This window comes from Panonychus citri, unplaced genomic scaffold (assembly GCF_014898815.1).
Source record: "Panonychus citri isolate SS breed McGregor unplaced genomic scaffold, ASM1489881v1 Contig00128, whole genome shotgun sequence".
NCBI classification, from domain to species: Eukaryota; Metazoa; Arthropoda; class Arachnida; order Trombidiformes; family Tetranychidae; genus Panonychus; species Panonychus citri.
In genome coordinates this window covers 199,384-215,905 of record NW_026515533.1, presented here as the reverse complement: position 1 = coordinate 215,905, position 16,522 = coordinate 199,384, and the positions used below count along the sequence as shown (strand labels likewise).

General features: G+C 32.1%; 5 protein-coding genes and 1 pseudogene across 5 annotated transcripts; 5 read left to right on the top strand and 1 right to left on the bottom strand.

Annotated features, from left to right (window-relative positions):
• Positions 1-658: 658 nt before the first annotated feature.
• Positions 659-1,657, top strand: LOC128390788 (glycoprotein 3-alpha-L-fucosyltransferase A-like). Its single transcript, XM_053350547.1, has one exon. The coding sequence runs from the start codon at positions 815-817 to the stop codon at positions 1,403-1,405; it is 591 nt and encodes a 196-aa protein (XP_053206522.1). The 5' UTR covers positions 659-814; the 3' UTR covers positions 1,406-1,657.
• Positions 1,658-2,060: 403 nt separating this feature from the next.
• LOC128390806 (4-galactosyl-N-acetylglucosaminide 3-alpha-L-fucosyltransferase FUT6-like) lies at positions 2,061-3,734 on the top strand (annotated as a pseudogene).
• A 1,769-nt stretch (positions 3,735-5,503) lies between these two features.
• On the top strand, positions 5,504-7,066 carry LOC128390811 (glycoprotein 3-alpha-L-fucosyltransferase A-like). The gene is given in 2 exon segments (XM_053350579.1): positions 5,504-6,236; positions 6,239-7,066. Coding segments are annotated over 2 exon segments (1,218 nt in total). The 3' UTR covers positions 6,724-7,066.
• Positions 7,067-7,175: 109 nt separating this feature from the next.
• LOC128390804 (MPN domain-containing protein-like) lies at positions 7,176-8,132 on the bottom strand. The gene is made up of 2 exons (XM_053350572.1): positions 7,712-8,132; positions 7,176-7,622 (listed from the first exon to the last, which is right to left on the bottom strand). The coding sequence occupies exons 1-2, from the start codon at positions 7,814-7,816 to the stop codon at positions 7,398-7,400; spliced, it is 330 nt and encodes a 109-aa protein (XP_053206547.1). The 5' UTR covers positions 7,817-8,132; the 3' UTR covers positions 7,176-7,397.
• Positions 8,133-8,758: 626 nt separating this feature from the next.
• On the top strand, positions 8,759-12,328 carry LOC128390799 (4-galactosyl-N-acetylglucosaminide 3-alpha-L-fucosyltransferase FUT6-like). The gene is made up of 2 exons (XM_053350566.1): positions 8,759-9,490; positions 9,633-12,328. The coding sequence occupies exon 2, from the start codon at positions 9,843-9,845 to the stop codon at positions 11,157-11,159; it is 1,317 nt and encodes a 438-aa protein (XP_053206541.1). The 5' UTR covers positions 8,759-9,490; positions 9,633-9,842; the 3' UTR covers positions 11,160-12,328.
• Positions 12,329-15,523: 3,195 nt separating this feature from the next.
• LOC128390803 (uncharacterized) lies at positions 15,524-16,522 on the top strand. Its single transcript, XM_053350571.1, has 2 exons — positions 15,524-15,974; positions 16,286-16,522. Exons 1-2 carry the CDS (start codon positions 15,637-15,639, stop codon positions 16,389-16,391), a joined length of 444 nt encoding a protein of 147 aa, XP_053206546.1. The 5' UTR covers positions 15,524-15,636; the 3' UTR covers positions 16,392-16,522.

The window sequence follows — 16,522 nt, the reverse complement described above, 5'->3', positions numbered from 1 at the left end:
TACCTTCTAATCGCAACGAGTTTTGCTCTTGTTCGAGTCCACTTAATCTAACAGCTATCAATTTATTCATTTTTTCTCATCAACTCCAAGTCTATTCTCTCTCTCTCTCTCTCTCTCTCTCTCTCTCTCTCTCTCTCTCTCTCTGGTCATTTCTTTTTACAAACGAAATATTTAGTAGGTCGCAAATGGATGAAGTTCAATTATTACACAATAAACGAATTAACAAGTTGACTCGAAATTCTTGTCATTCATTCTCATTACAAAGACGTAAAAAGTGGATTTTGTTCATTGTTGGTCTCCTTTTTTGCCTCTATTTGGGCTATTTTCTCGTCAATCCAGGAAATAAATCGCATGGATCAGCTCATCCATTAGTCCGAGTGTCAATTCCAACTGCATTTCCTCCGCTCGTTTATCCTCCTTCTCCACCGATTATCATCCTATGGACTCCTCCTTTCGATTCATGGATAGGAACAACGGATGTGCCTTTAGACTGTGATTGTATTGTCACTCGAAATCGAAGTCTCTTACCTCAAGCGAAAGTTGTTATTTTCTATTGGCGTAATACTAATCTCTCAGATTTGCCTGAATATAAATTTGAAGGTCAAACGTGGATCTGGCATACTATGGAATCACCGATACACACACGTAGACGCTCTGAATTACCTGTTTTCTCTGATTACGTTGATTGTTGGTCCAGTTATCGAGCTAATTCTGATTTTCCAACTCCATATGGTTTTTTTTCACCAAAAAATGAATCTCATCAATCAGATGAAGTTAGTGTTCCTTTTCAAAGAAAAGTCGTAATGTGGTCTGGATGGTTTCACATTGTCATGCTCCTTCGGGAAGGCATGAATATGTTGAAGAGTTAGCTCGTTACATTGATGTTGACATTTATGGTGAATGTGGTCCATTCAAATGTCCACGTTCCGAGGGATCACATTGTTACGAATATTTTGAGAAAAAGTATCGATACTACTTGTCTTTCGAGAATTCAATTTGTAACGATTATTTTACAGAGAAACTACTCAATCTTCTTAATTACACAATCATTCCGATTGTTCTTGGTGGAGGTAATTATTCATACGTTTTACCAAATCATTCGTATATTGATGCGCTTTCATTTAAATCACCTCGAGACTTGGCGATGTTATTACTGAGTTTATCTGCAGATGAGAGAAGATATAATTCATATTTTGAGTGGAAATCTCGATTCACAGTCAACAATAACGATTACCGAACACTTTCTTGCCAAATATGTCCCAAATTGAAACAGTTAACTCAAAATGAATTTTTATCATCAAATGTATTATGTAATCGTCGACATAAAGACTTGGATAATTGGTGGTACAATGAAGGATGGTGTAAGTCATGGAGTCCATGGAATCGATTCAAATTCTGGTCATAGTCAAGTAACTGAACAGTTCAATTTCGACTTGAACTGGCAAAACATTAAGCAAAGATTTTCACTAAACAATCAAGATCTAGTTCCACTATTTCAACAGTATAATTGTTACAGATTTTCTCACAAGCCAGTAACTTTCTCATTAAGATGACAATTACATGTAAAAGTGGTTTCAAATCAAAATCTAATCGCTTCCATTTCCAAATGGATCTTGAATTCGCTTATCATGTATTCTGAAGTTGTAAAAATTTTTGTTATTAAACAGTATTATTGTCATGAAATTTCTTGTTCTTGTGAATCAGCTCTCAGATCGATCGGTAAATTTAGTTAATGAAATGACCCATTGAAAAAAAAGGTTGTTTTTCAATCATTTCGATCTTTTTTACAATAAATAAAATCGGAAACTTTGCAATGTCTGATTCAGGAAGAAATTGATTTCTACTAATAAACAATGATATGAATACGATTAACGACGAGAACAATAATTAGCCGAATACCTTTTTTAGATTTCAATCGATGCACCAGTGGCTGTTTACTGTAATTAGGAATCTCGCCAATCATGAGACCGGTGTGTAAATTGTGATGACAACGAAAAAGGAAGAGGAAAGAAAGAGAGAGAGAGAGAAAGCTGTAATGGAAGATCTTTAGTTTAATTAAACCTAAAGAATTATCTATTTTTCTATCTCTAATTATCCAAGTCTTATTCATATTCCCTCTCTAAACAATCGTGATAATTGCAACTGATCTGTTTTTCTCATGTCCACATAATATAACCACCACCAGATTATCAACTAATTTTTCATTCTTTGGATCAAAGATCATCTTTTTTTCATCATCTCCAAGTCAAAATCTATTCTCTTTCTCTCCCCTGGCAATTACTTTTTCCGATCGAAAGCTTTACTATCTCGCAAATGGATGAGGTTCAATTATTACACAATAAACGAACTAATCAGCTAAACCGAAATTCACCTAATACATCACAAAGACGAAAAAAATGGACTCTGGTTATTATCGGTCTACTCTTTTGCCTCAGTTTTACCTATTTTGTTATCAATCTATCTTCTCGTTCAATCAGAGTCTCACCAACAACCATTAATCCTTTTTCATCACCGATTATCTTAATATGGACCGTTACCTTTAACTGTGGTTCATGGAACGAATCAACCAATTTACCTTTAGACTGTGATTGTATTGTCACTCGAAATCGAAGTCTCTTACCTCAAGCGAAAGTTGTGCTTTTCTATTGGAGAAATACTGATCTCTCAGATTTGCCTAAATATAAATTTGAAGGTCAAACGTGGATCTGGCATCATATGGAATCTCCAATACACACACATAGACGATCTGAATTAACCGCTTTCTCTAATTACGTTGATTGTTGGTCCAGTTATCGAGCTGATTCAGACTTTCCAACACCATATGGATTTATTTTACCAAATAATGAATCTCATAAATCTGAAAAATCGAACCAAGTTAATGCTCCTAATGCTTTCTTTGTAAATAAAAGTCGTAACGTGGCCTGGATGGTTTCACATTGTCATGCTCCTTCGGGAAGAGATGAATATGTCAAAGAGTTAGCTCGTTACATCGATGTTGACATTTATGGTGAATGTGGTCCATACAAATGTCCACGTTCTGAGGGATCACATTGTTACGAATATTTTGAGAAAAAGTATCGATACTACTTGTCCTTCGAGAATTCAATCTGTACCGATTATTATACCGAGAAGATAATCAACCTTCTTAATTACACAATCATTCCTATTGTTCTTGGTGGAGCCAATTATTCATCAGTTTTACCAAATCATTCGTATATTGATGCTCTTTCATTTAAATCACCTCGATACTTGGCAATGTTATTACGAAGTCTATCTAACGACGAGAAAGATACAATTCCTATTTTGGTGAAATCTCGATTCACAGTCTAACAGATTATCGAACACTTTCTTGCCAAATATGTTCCAGATTGAAACAATCAACCCAAAGTCGATTTGCATCCTCACCATCAACCAAAGATCTACAATTAAAACAATCAAATGTATTATGTAACCATCCAGATAAAGATTTGGCTAATTGGTGGTATAATGAAACCTCGTGTAAATCATGGACTCCGATAAATCAATTCAAGCTCTGGTCATTGAGCAGTTCAATTTGAACTTGAATTGTGAAAGCCCACTAATCAATCAAGATCTAGTTTCACTATTTACAAGTTATAATTATAATTTTTTAATCTACTCAGCAATCAATGCGATCGGATTAACAACAATAATAATATTTATTAATATAATGGAAACAAAATGATTCAGTTCAACTTTTCCAACAAGTTCATTAACCTAATCTATTATAATATTTGGACAATTAAACATTTATAATTATAATCATTGAAAAGAAATGTAGTTAATCAAATAATCACAGAGAAAAACAATAATCAATAATGTGTCAAAATTGATGAACAACAATTAACTTTTCTGCTAGAAACTAAATCAGGAAGTCATTGATATCTTTGAATAAAATGGATATGATTATCAACAAAAGATTTAGTTAAACCAAAATCTTAACGCAATCTATTTGAACAATTAAAAATCTATAATTCTAGCTATTAATAAAGAAGTTAACACGTTAAATTAACAGATTTGTTTCAGAATAACGAAGAACGACGTATCGTTGACAGATCAGATTGCGAATGGACTTGAGGAATAACCAGAATTTGTTTGACATCAGTTCGACGACCTTTCGGTGAGCCAAGAAATCAGTCCAATTTCGCTTTGAGAACAAAAATCATTTTTTCAACTTTAAAAAAATAAAATATTTCGCAAAATTTATCGAATAATTTTGGCCTACAATCAGTTTCGAACTTGATGTCAAACAAATTCCATGATCTGGTCTTATCTGCAATCTGATCTTGTCAACGATTCGCCGTTCTAATTATTCAAAACAAATCTGTTAATTTAACATAATCTGATTAATCAAATAATCGTGAACAAAACAAAGATAATCAAAATGGATGAATTCAACTAACTTACCTTATTACATTGGATTAATATCGATGCACAGTAATTGTTTTGTTGTAATTATGGTATCGTTATGTACAATCAACAACAAATAATGAATAATACTTTTAGCATTTCTGTACGATTATTAATAGTTTCTTAAATCTTGATATAAAATCGCAATAATTGTTAACAACAGTTAAAAACAAAATTATTAAACTTTCCCAACAAGTTAATTTATAATCTACTTGGATATTAAACATTTATAATTATAACCATTGATAAGAAATAATATCAGGTGACCAAGATGAGTGAGTAACTCACGAACCTTAATTTTAGACCTACGTTTCTGTACATTTTGAGAAAGTAGGTTTACGCTGAGTCCAAAATGTTCGGCTTTTTCTTAGGACGTACCGTTCTCGAGAAATCGAGTGGCCTAAAAGCGAACGGTCGACGGCTCATAACTTCATTATAAATTTCTCATAAAGAAAATCGCGATTTTGGCCTTTAAATAAAACAGGTGCATTTGACCTTCGAAAGTTTTGAAAAATTACTCATTAATATTTGATCGATGGCTTTCAATGACGCTTTGAACTTTATTCTAGAACCTACCATTCTTGAGATACTCATTCATTTCGCTCACCCGATAGTTGATCAAATAATCAAAATAACCAAACAATAATCAAATAGTGTGTCAAAATTGATGAACAACAATTAGCTAAATACATACATTGATTGACATCGATGCAGTAATTGTTTACTGTAATTATGAGTATCGTGTATGTACAATCAACAACAAATAATGAGACCGGTGTGTAAATTGAAGTGTAGACGAAAACGGAAGAGGAAAAAGAAAAAAGTAAAAGTTGTAATTAAAGATCTTTAGTTTAATATTAAACCAAAATTGTCTCTCTTTCGTTTTCCTTCTCGTAAGTTAAATTGTTCGAATCTAATTCACATTCACCTTCTAATCACAAAGAGTTTGATCTATTTTCGAGTCCACCCAATCCAACAGGTTACTAACTAATTTCTTCATTTTTGGATCCACAGTCATCTTTTTATTCTCTCTCTCCTTTGGTCGTTTTCCAATCGAAGCTTTACGAACTTACAAATGGACGAAGTCCAGTTACTATATAATCAGATTAACCAGTTAACCGAAATTCACTCATCACAAAGACGTAAGAAATGGACTCTGGTTATTATCGGTCTCATCTTCTGCCTTTATTTTACCTATTTCTTCATCAATCGATCATTTGCTCGATCAATCCGAGTCTCACTTGCATTTTCAACAACCATTTATCCTCTTTCACCACCGATTATCATCCTATGGACTTATCCATACGATTCATGGCAAGGAACAACGGACGTGCCTTTAGACTGTGAGTGTATTCTTACCCGAAATCGAAGTCTCTTTGCACAGGCGAAAGTTGTTATTTTCTATTGGCGACATACTAATCTCTCAGATTTGCCTAAGTATAAATTTGAAGGTCAAACGTGGATCTTGCATCATCTAGAGTCTCCAGCTAACACACATAGACTATCTGAATTAACCGCTTTCTCTAATTACGTTGATTGTTGGTCCAGTTATCGAGCTGATTCAGACTTTCCAACACCATATGGATTTATTTTACCAAAGAATGAATCTTTTGAATCAGACAAAACTAATGTTACCTTTTCTCAGAAAAGTCGTAATGTAGTCTGGATGGTTTCACGTTGTAGGGCCGAATCAGGAAGAGATGAATATGTCAAAGAGTTAGCTCGTTACATTGATGTTGACATTTATGGTGAATGTGGTCCATACAAATGTCCACGTTCCGAGGGATCATATTGTTACGAATATTTTGAGAAAAATATCGATACTACTTGTCTTTCGAGAATTCAATCTGTACCGATTATTATACCGAGAAGATAATCAATCTTCTTAATTACACAATCATTCCCATTGTTCTTGGTGGAGCCAATTATTCATCAGTTTTACCAAATCATTCGTACATCGATGCGCTTTCATTTAAATCACCTCGATACTTGGCAATGTTATTACGAAGTCTATCTAACGATGAGAAAAGATACAATTCCTATTTTGAGTGGAAATCTCGGTATACGATCGACAATAACGATTATCGGATAGTTCTTTGCCAAATATGCTCCAGATTGAAACAATCAACCCAAAGTGGATTTTCATTTTCATCATCAACCAAAGATCTACAATTAAGACAATCAAATGTATCATGTAACCGTCAATATAAAGATTTTGTTGGTTGGTGGTTCAAGGAAGGTTGTACATCATGGAGTCCACGAAATAGATTCAAATTCCGGCCGTTGAACAGTTAAATTTGAGTTTGAATTGACGAAGTTAAAAATTTTCACTAAATAATCAAGGATTCACAATTTACAAGTTATGATTATAACTTGTTGATCCACCAATTAATCAGTACAAATGTATTCTCAACAACAAAAACAATTTAAGGAAAACTCAGTGATCTATTTAAACGTTTCCAACAAGTCCAGCAGCCTAATCTATTTTGATGATTAAATATTTCTAATTATAATCATTTGTAAGATCTTACTGCTGCAGTAACTTTCTATCGGCGATATACTAATCTCTCAGATTTACCTAAATATAAATTTGAAGGTCAAACGTGGATCTTGCATTATCTGGCATTTCCAATGAACACTTTTAGACGATCTAGTTTATCCGATTTACCTGTTGAAGTTGAAGTGAATTACGTATTTAAGAGCTAAATGTTATTACTATTTATTAATTTGGTTCACTATTTGTTGTTTTTCTTTTTACAATGTAAGAATTTCCCTTTGTCAATTGGTTAGACATTATTGCTGAGATCAAGTTTTATCCATCGCTCTTTAATCTGGTTTGGTGTGGAGTTTGTCGATTAATGAAAATTATGAATAAATATCAATTGTATTCTTGTTAGAGATAAAAGGAGATTGTTGTTTTGTCATGGGAATTGGACGATTTTGTTAATTGTGGCGAAGTGGAAATTACTTCAAGGGAGTAAAAGTCCTTTGAGAAAAGCCCAGAAATGGGAAAGTGCTTGTTGTTGGACTTGTGTCTGAGCTGGAGTTTGATTAACGGTAGTGGTGAGATCTCGGGGTAAAAATGGCTTTAAAGAGGCCTGAAGTTTGTGCCAAAAAGTTTTCTCTTTAGTTGAGTAATTATCGGAAAATTTAATCGCGTCTGGACCATCAATATAATAATGAGCAAGTAGACGCTGAACAAGAAAAAGTTAATAAATAAAAGAAAAAAATAATTAGAAGAAAATAATTTTTGTTTAAAAATTTTTATCCAAAGTATACTAACCATGTCTAATAGTAAATCTTGTGTTAGAAATGAATCTCTGGTCACACTGTAAGTCATCTGCATGGGTCGCCCATATTCAAGGGGTTTAAATTCATTTGGAGGCATAACCCAAAAAGCTTGATACCTTGAGGTTAATCTTGGATTATCTTCATCGTAAGGTGAACAAATTAATCCAATACAGGGAATGTAAGTTGTAAGTTGAAAGAAGAAAATAATTATTGTTAAATATAAACCGATAAATCAATTCTGGTCATTGAGCAGTTCAATTTGAACTTGAATTGAAAAAGCTCACTAATCAATCAAGATCTATTTTCACTATTTACAAGTTATAATTATAATTTTTTAATCTACTCAGCAATCAATGCGATCAGATTAACAACAATAATATTTATAATGAAAACAAAATGATTCAGTTCAACTTTTCCAACAAGTTCATTAACCTAATCTATTATAATATTTGGACAATTAAACATTTATAATTATAATCATTGAAAAGAAATGTAGTTAATCAAATAACCACAGAGAAAAACAATAATCAATAATGTGTCAGAATTGATGAACAACAATTAACTTATCTGATGGAAAACAATTGAAACTAAATCAGGAAGTAATTGATATCTTCTAATAATATGAATATGATTTACAACCAGAACAACAATTAGCTGAATCCATTTGATATAAAAGATTAAATTGACAGGAAACAGTTAAAATCGATACACGAATAGATCACAAATAAGATAACCAAACAATCAATCAGATAATTAGAAGATGATTTCTGATTAATTGTCAATCAGAACAAAATGAAAACAATCAAACCAGAAAAAGAGATCAAGACATTAACCTTTAACCAGAAAGAAAAGGTAAAACCTCCTAAATGATTTAGTTAATTGTTGCGAATCAGTGTGTTGGTTAATTGGTGTAATCGAAAGGTTTCCCAATGTTGATTGTGTAGCAAAAAGAAAGAAGAAAAAAGAAAGTGAAGAAAGTGAAAGAAAGAAAGAAAACCAAAAGAAAGAGAAAATCATTTTTTCTATTTTCCAAAAACTGGTTACTCTCTTTTTCCTTTTGTTTACATTTGTTTTTCTTTCATCTTCATCTCTACTTAATATGTTTCATTTTTCTTCTTCTTCTTCTTCTTTGTAATTATTTGTAATTATTTGTTAATTGTTCGCAATTTAATCAACATCGTGTGTCCATTTTGACCTGTTGGTTGAAAAGAAGAGAAAAAAATTGTCAACAAAAAGTCATTTTTTCTCAATAGTTGCTGATCTGTAATTCCACTTTCTGTATCTCTCTTTTTCTCTGTTTTTATATCAATTGATTTTCTAATTACCAATGTGATTTAATCAACCTCTTTCTTTTCATCTTCTTCTATCATCATCAGTATTTTCTTCTTCTTCTTCTTCTTCTTCTCTCCAGAATGACCAATCATTCTATTCTTTTCTGAGTCGCCGATTTTCTATTGTGTATAATTGCCTTCTCATTGTGTATATTTCTCTCATCATTTTCTTTTGTTTAATTCTATCCAAAATTCTACCTCAACACAAATTTCTAATTAACTCCAATTAACCGTTTATATGTGTGTCATTTATTTGATTGAATTCGTAAAATCTGACGATGATTACAGTGATTAGATTAAATTGTCAGAAGAAAATGATCAATGGTTACTTTTATTCTGTAATGACACAAGATTTTTATCAACAACAAGCCACCGATACTTAAACCAGTTGAGATACAAGAAGAAAATTCAATCATCATCAATTATTTATATTCTAATAAGTAAGAAAAACATCTGAACATGTGATTCTTTTTGATTTATAGTCAACAAGATCAACTGTGTATTCGAATTGCAATTAATTTGGAATCTCGTTCATGTATCATATCTAACAAATTGTCTCTTTTTGTTATCCCTTCTCTTTAGATAAACTATCCGAATCTCATTCACTTTCTAAACAATCGTGGTAATCACAACGAGTTTTGATCTGTTTTTCTCATGTCCACATAATCTACCAGATTATCAACTAATCTCTTCATTTTTTTTCATCATCTATCCAAGTCAAAGTCTATCTCTCTCTCTCTCTCTCCTCCTTGGTTGTTTCTTTTTCCAATCGAAAGCTTTACTATCTCGCAAATGGATGAAGTTCAATTATTACACAATAAACGAACTAACCAGTTAACCCAAAATTCACTTAATTCATCACAAAGACGTAAAAAATGGACTCTGGTTATTGTTGGTCTCCTCTTTTGCCTCTATTTCACCTATTTTTTCATCAATCCAGCTGATCCATCAGTCCGAGTCTTGGATGTTTCAAACAAATTTCTTCTCAATGGTTTAAACCAACAAACACCCTCTCAACTTGCCGCCTATTCAACATCATCACTTTCACCAGCATCTCCAGCAATCATTTATCCTCCCGCTCCACCGATTATCCTCCTTTGGACCGCTGCCTTTGATAGTGATTCATGGTGGGGAGCAACTAATTCACCTTTAGACTGTGATTGTATTGTTACCCGAAATCGAAGTCTCTTGGCTCAAGCGAAAGTTGTAATTTTCTATTGGCGGAATACTAATCTCAAAGATTTGCCTAAATATAAATTTGAAGGTCAAACGTGGATCTGGCATCATATGGAATCTCCAATGAACACTTATAGACGATCTAGTTTAACCGCTTTCTCTAATTACATTGATTGTTGGTCCAGTTACCGAGCTGATTCAGATTTTCCAACTCCATATGGAACCATTATACCAAAGAATCAATCTCATGAATCTCACAAATCAGTTAGTATTCCCTTTTCAAAGAAAAGTCGTAATGTGGCCTGGATGGTTTCCAATTGTGGAGCCTCATCGGGAAGAGATGAATATGCTAAAGAGTTAGCTCGTTACATTGATGTTGACATTTATGGTGCTTGTGGTTCATTTAAATGTCCAAGTTCAAAAGGATCATATTGTTACCAGTATATTGAGAAAAAGTATCGATACTACTTGTCTTTCGAGAATTCAATTTGTTCCGATTATTATACCGAGAAGATAATCAATCTTCTTAATTACACAGTCATTCCTATTGTTCTTGGTGGAGCCAATTATTCATCAGTTTTACCAAATCATTCGTATATCGATGCTCTTTCATTTAAATCACCTCGATACTTGGCAATGTTATTACGAAGTCTATCTGCCGATGAGAAAAGATACAATTCATATTTTGAGTGGAAATCTCGCTTCACGATTAACAATAACGATTATCGAACACTTTTTTGCCAAATATGCTCCAGATTGAAACAATCAACCCAAAGTGGATTTTCATTTTCATCATCAACCAAAGATCACCATCAATTAAGACGATCAAATGTATTATGTAACCGTCGACATAAAGATTTGGTTAGTTGGTGGTTCAATGAAGGATCATGTAAATCATGGACTCCGATAAATCGATTCAAATTCTGGTCATAGTCATGCGATTGAACTTGAATTCATAAAGAAAAAGACGTAGAAGAGAAAAGGTTTTCAGAAAACAATCAAGATCTAAATTATTTCTAGTTAATTGATCATAACCACCATTATCTCATCATTGTCACCGGCAGCATCTTCATCCTCATTTGGTCATTTTTTGTATAACTCATTCCAATTATACTTACCAAATACATATCAAGTATATGTCAACATAATCAAGAGTTTCTTGTCAGATCAACAATTTAGATTAAATCTGGAAACATGTGAACCAATTGGCTGACATAATACGAGTTAGCAATTCAATTTCAAGTTCCAGTAAATTCGTGGCCTGTTGATTATCACGGAAAGTTGTTAAATCTCCCTTAATCCAACTGCAATCTCTAATCCAAGGAAGAATCTATATGGAAACTAAAAGAAAAATAGTATTTTATTATTACTGGTCAATCTACTGATTATGAGTGTATTTTAGATACACGAGAATCGCAAAAAAATTGGACAAAATGAATCGGATTAAGGTCAAGCCTAAACAATCAGATGGTAAAAGGTTAAATCGCCCCACATTTCATCCAATAATTTACCATGAAAACCTTGAATAATCAGCGAAACTATTACAAATTAACTTGTAACAAGTCTGTCCAACAATCAACTAATCAAAGTGATCCTTGAATCTACTCCTTTTCTGTCTCTCTTTCTAATTTTCTAATTATTCTGAAGTATATATTCTGAATATTGATGAGAAAATTTCAAACAATACAATCAGTTGAACCCAAATGAACAACAATTACAACCCGATTTTCTGATGGGACGATAAAAAACCCAATCAAATGACTGCAATTATCCAAATACTTTGGTTCCCATCGAAACGATCAACAATTAACATAACTGGTTGACAAATTTACTTACAATTTAAACTTAAACCTGGTCAATAATTTAAAGCAATTAACTGAAGAGCTCGTGAAATAATAATGATAATTTTTGGAGAATCAACTTGATAACTTGGAAAAAGAATTTGTCAAAATTTAATTCCAATTGAATCTAGTGTATTTGAGCGTTAGAAACTTTGTAATTGTTTGCAATTTAATGTGTTATTTTTTTCTGTTGATTATAAAGAAGAAAAAAAAGTTAATCACTGTCAATAAAATCGGCTGGTTGATTGTCCTATGTAACAATCTTAATTGTTTGACTTTAAAGAGAGAAAACGTTTTTTCTTTTAGAATTTTTTTTCTTTTCTTTTCTTTTGATATTACAGAATATGATAAAATGAAAGGTAGAGGAAATTTCATCAATTCTCTCCATCAATTCGAGTAACCAAAGTCCGAAGGATTTTTTTTTTCTGTGCAAATGGCTAATAAATTAACCCTCAGGGGGTTACGAGCTTTTCTGATAGGAAATACATTGAGGAGATGGAGAGATTTTGATTGTAACAATCAATTGGTCATGGATATTTTCCAATTAATCTTTGGTTTCTTTGTTTTCTTCTTCATCTTCTTCTTCGTCTTCGTCCTCTTTATTGTTCCCTGATTGTTTTGATTTACTGGTCGCCTTGATTTCCAATGATTGTGTACATTTATCAAGCCGATTCAATGTTGTCTTTCGAGCGCTTCTCACATCTTCCCGTCCATTTGAATCGATATTATCCAATTTCAACATGCACCTTGTTAGCATTTCATCCAGGTATCTATACTCTTTACCTTGATATTCTCCGTCAAACTTTTCCACCTCAGATTCCAGTTGATCGGCCTCACCATCAATCTCAGCGACCATTTCCAGAGGATCTTTTTTCAACCTCTTAACGTTGTTTACATTTTCGCTTGAAGTGTTTCCTTGCTTATTTGTTGTGGACCTTAAAAAATTGAACAACATCGAAAAAGACATAAACTTGATCGTGACTCGATCTCTAAATATCAATCAAAATAAACAATCACCTTAAGGGCAAAAGAAATCAAAAACTGTAAACACTTATATCACCACCACATTTGTAAACAAACACCAAAAAATTAACAATAGAAAAAAAAATTCTAATCGATTTCCTTCGATCTTTATTTCCAAATCGATTTTCGGCTATCGAACTAATCGAACCAGAAAAAATCGATCCTAATATCTAATCACTAACGAAATTGAAAGTGAAAATTTTAATTAACTGATTAACCGAATTGATTTATTTTGTTTTTTTTTCGGTGAAATTTCAATTATTTCAATTGGTTTGCTAAAGTTTTCTCCAACAAAATGGTTGACCAGAAAAGAGATACAACAAATTTAAGAAGTAAATTGTTTCGGGTTAATTGATGTAACGAATAAACAATTTTGACCTAAATTAGTGACTAATCAATAAGATGATCAATTAACAGTTCTAACAATTAGTGAAAGCATTAAATTTATGATAAATGGATGCAGATCAATATGGTTGATTAAATTGATCTTGATTAGTTTTGATTATAATTCCTTCCTTATGAAAATAAGTTTGTAAATGTTTGACCACAACCGATTAATTGATTAATTGTTGGTCAATATTTTTCATTAATTGTTGAAGTGAAAGTTTTATTCAAATTTAAACAAGTTTAACTGATTAACTTTCTCATCAATGGAGGAGTTTATCAACTGGACCATAGTTTAATTGATAGGAGGTGACTTTTGATCAGTTGGAAAGGTATATATATAAAAAACGATGATTTAGTTGGACAATCAACTAATCAGTGTTTTCATCAGTTCTAAGAGACTTGAAAAAATAATTTATCTTCTTTATCAAACTGTTTGATTGTGAGAAATCAATTAATCAAAGGTAATCAGTTGGACTTTTTTTTTCGTAAACATCAATTTTTCAGTGTTTTCTTGATTGTTGTCAATTGTGTACTCGTTGTGATATTAATCTAATCATTTGTCTTTCCTTGATTGTTATTGACATTAGATGAGGTCACCAACTATTTTCATTTGTTTATCAACTTTGGTGATCGTCTTACTGATTGTTGCCCCAGAATCTGGATCAGCTGGTCGCCGGAAGATGATGAAACTCAAGGGACTCGCAGCATTGGCACTTCTCATGAAACCCAAGAAGAAAATGATCCCGATTCCAATTCCAATCCCAATTCCGTAAGTAGTGAACAAAAATTCTGATGCAACGTTTCAACCTTTGACCTTCCCTTTCTCTGTTTGTTTAATTTGGAAAATGATCCAATCAGATTTTCCTCCGAAAAACTAATGATGAAGAAACGAAACTCAATGATCTTCCATGAACACGCCGTAGCCGTTTCAGCTCCACCCGCTATGGTTCAACACCATGCAAGCTACATGATGCCACAAATTGTCGCTCAGCCCCATGTTCACCCAGTAATCTGTTCCATGTCCTGATGATGCCACAAATTAATCGTTCTTAGCTCATTGAAAAAGAAATTGAATCTCATCTGATTGATTGATATTCATATTTCACGACTTGATTAGGATTCCTAGTAAATAATTCCCAAAACACTGAGTTTTCATCTTCTAAATTAATCGACTCAGATAATATCGTTATCATTTTCATCACTTCATAGAAAAAAAAACTTTTTAATAACAAATTAACTGAACAATAATTAAACTAAATGAGTCAATTATTGTTTCCATGTTAATTTTCATGGTAATGTTATGTAACCTAAATGTGTTTATTGCAAGAAAATATAATAAATTTCATGATAATTTATATATTATTTATATATTAAAAATAATTCATATACTGGTGAACATTTGTCCATCAAATTGATTAGGTTACATAAGAAAAACTTTTAAATTTCATGTTATTCATTCAGAACTTAGATTGATAATCATAAGGTTGATATTTCCATGATAGGTTTCATGAGATTCCAGATATTGAATTGAATTGAAATTAAATTAAAACTGAATTAAGATCTAACCTTAACCAATCATTTCCATCTTATAATATCCTCATATTTATTTCGATATCTTTCATCATCATCATCATCAGGAAACTTTCTCTCTCTCTTTCTCTCTCATTCTCATGAAATAAAATTCTATCTTTTGTTACATAAACAAATTTTAAAGAAAAAAAGTTCATGTAACAATAATAAACAAGAATTCATATTGAACAATGAGATTTTATATTATCATCATGATGGACAACATGAGGATAATGTTATCATGTTGTTCATCTGAGATTATTCCAAACGATTTTCTTTTCTAAATCATCAATTGAGTCTAATAATGAATTAACTTTTCTGTGAATGACAAGAAGAAAAGTCGAATCATATTCTTTTCTCTCTCATACTCATCTTTTTGTATAAGAAAATTAAAAACAACATGATGAAGATGATCAATTTGATAATTCGAATAAAAAAACCGTTTTTTTTCTCGACTATAAATTATTCTGATTCGAAGGAAATTGGAATCAGTTTGAACCATCAACCTTTTATATTGAGATTAAATTTTAGACATTGACCATTAATAAGTTGATTACAGTTAAAGTGAGTGGACATTAAGATAATCAAATATGAATAGTTGGTTATTAGGAAAAGTTTTCGTTGTTAAAAATTCATCAAAAAAGTTTTGTTCAATTTCCTCATGTTCAACAATGATAATGGTCATTTCGATGTCCATGTGTTTTCTCATGATAAGTTTACCTTTATCGGAAGCTCGAATTGACTCGAAAAACAAGGAAATGGACCCAAGCCTTTTGGAAGAGAAATTTCGATCTCCATCTTCCTTATCATCATCATCTTTATCAGCTGATATCTCATCAGGATCAGGTGATGTTCAACCAGCTTCCGATGCTCTTCAGCATTTCCTCAAAGAGCTGGACAGGTATGTGGCCATTGCAGGGAGACCAAGGTAAGAATCATTAAACTTAATCTCTATTCAGTTGAGACTAATTACAAGTTTACTAATGAAAACTTTGATTGATTAGCAAGATAATATTAATTATCGAATTATTATTAAACTGTAACAATTTTCCTCCTCGAAGAAAAAGTTACTTAGAATCATGATTATATAAGAAGGAAAAGTTTCTTATCTTTCTCTGAGTTTTTTTTCTTCATGAAATTTCCTCTGATTTGACAGGTTTCGATAATGTTAATAAAATTCTTAACTCGAAAAAGTTCTAATATTTTCAACTCGTTTTTACCTCATCATTTTCTTTCTAGATTTGGACGAAGTGCTTACAAACCTCGGCCTCTTTTGTCTGAATATTTGCTATCAAGGAATCTCAATGAATTTCCCATGATAAGATATTTAGATCACACAGATTAACGGCACAATTAAGAATCAACAGTTTATCCAAATCCTGGATCACTGTTATGATTAAAATGCGAAATTTCATTTCACTGTATTGATAAAAATAACTAATAAAAATCTTTTCCCTGTTTCGATTGTAAACTTAA

Coding starts and splice junctions, on each gene's coding strand:
- LOC128390788 (XM_053350547.1), top strand. CDS start 815: ATGGTTTCACATTGTCATGCTCCTTCGGGAAGGCATGAATATGTTGAA.
- LOC128390803 (XM_053350571.1), top strand. CDS start 15,637: ATGAATAGTTGGTTATTAGGAAAAGTTTTCGTTGTTAAAAATTCATCA. Junction 15,975..16,285: donor GCCATTGCAGGGAGACCAAG/GTAAGAATCATT, acceptor TTTTCTTTCTAG/ATTTGGACGAAGTGCTTACA.
- LOC128390804 (XM_053350572.1), bottom strand. CDS start 7,816: ATGCCTCCAAATGAATTTAAACCCCTTGAATATGGGCGACCCATGCAG. Junction 7,623..7,711: donor AAGATTTACTATTAGACATG/GTTAGTATACTT, acceptor TTTCTTGTTCAG/CGTCTACTTGCTCATTATTA.
- LOC128390799 (XM_053350566.1), top strand. CDS start 9,843: ATGGATGAAGTTCAATTATTACACAATAAACGAACTAACCAGTTAACC.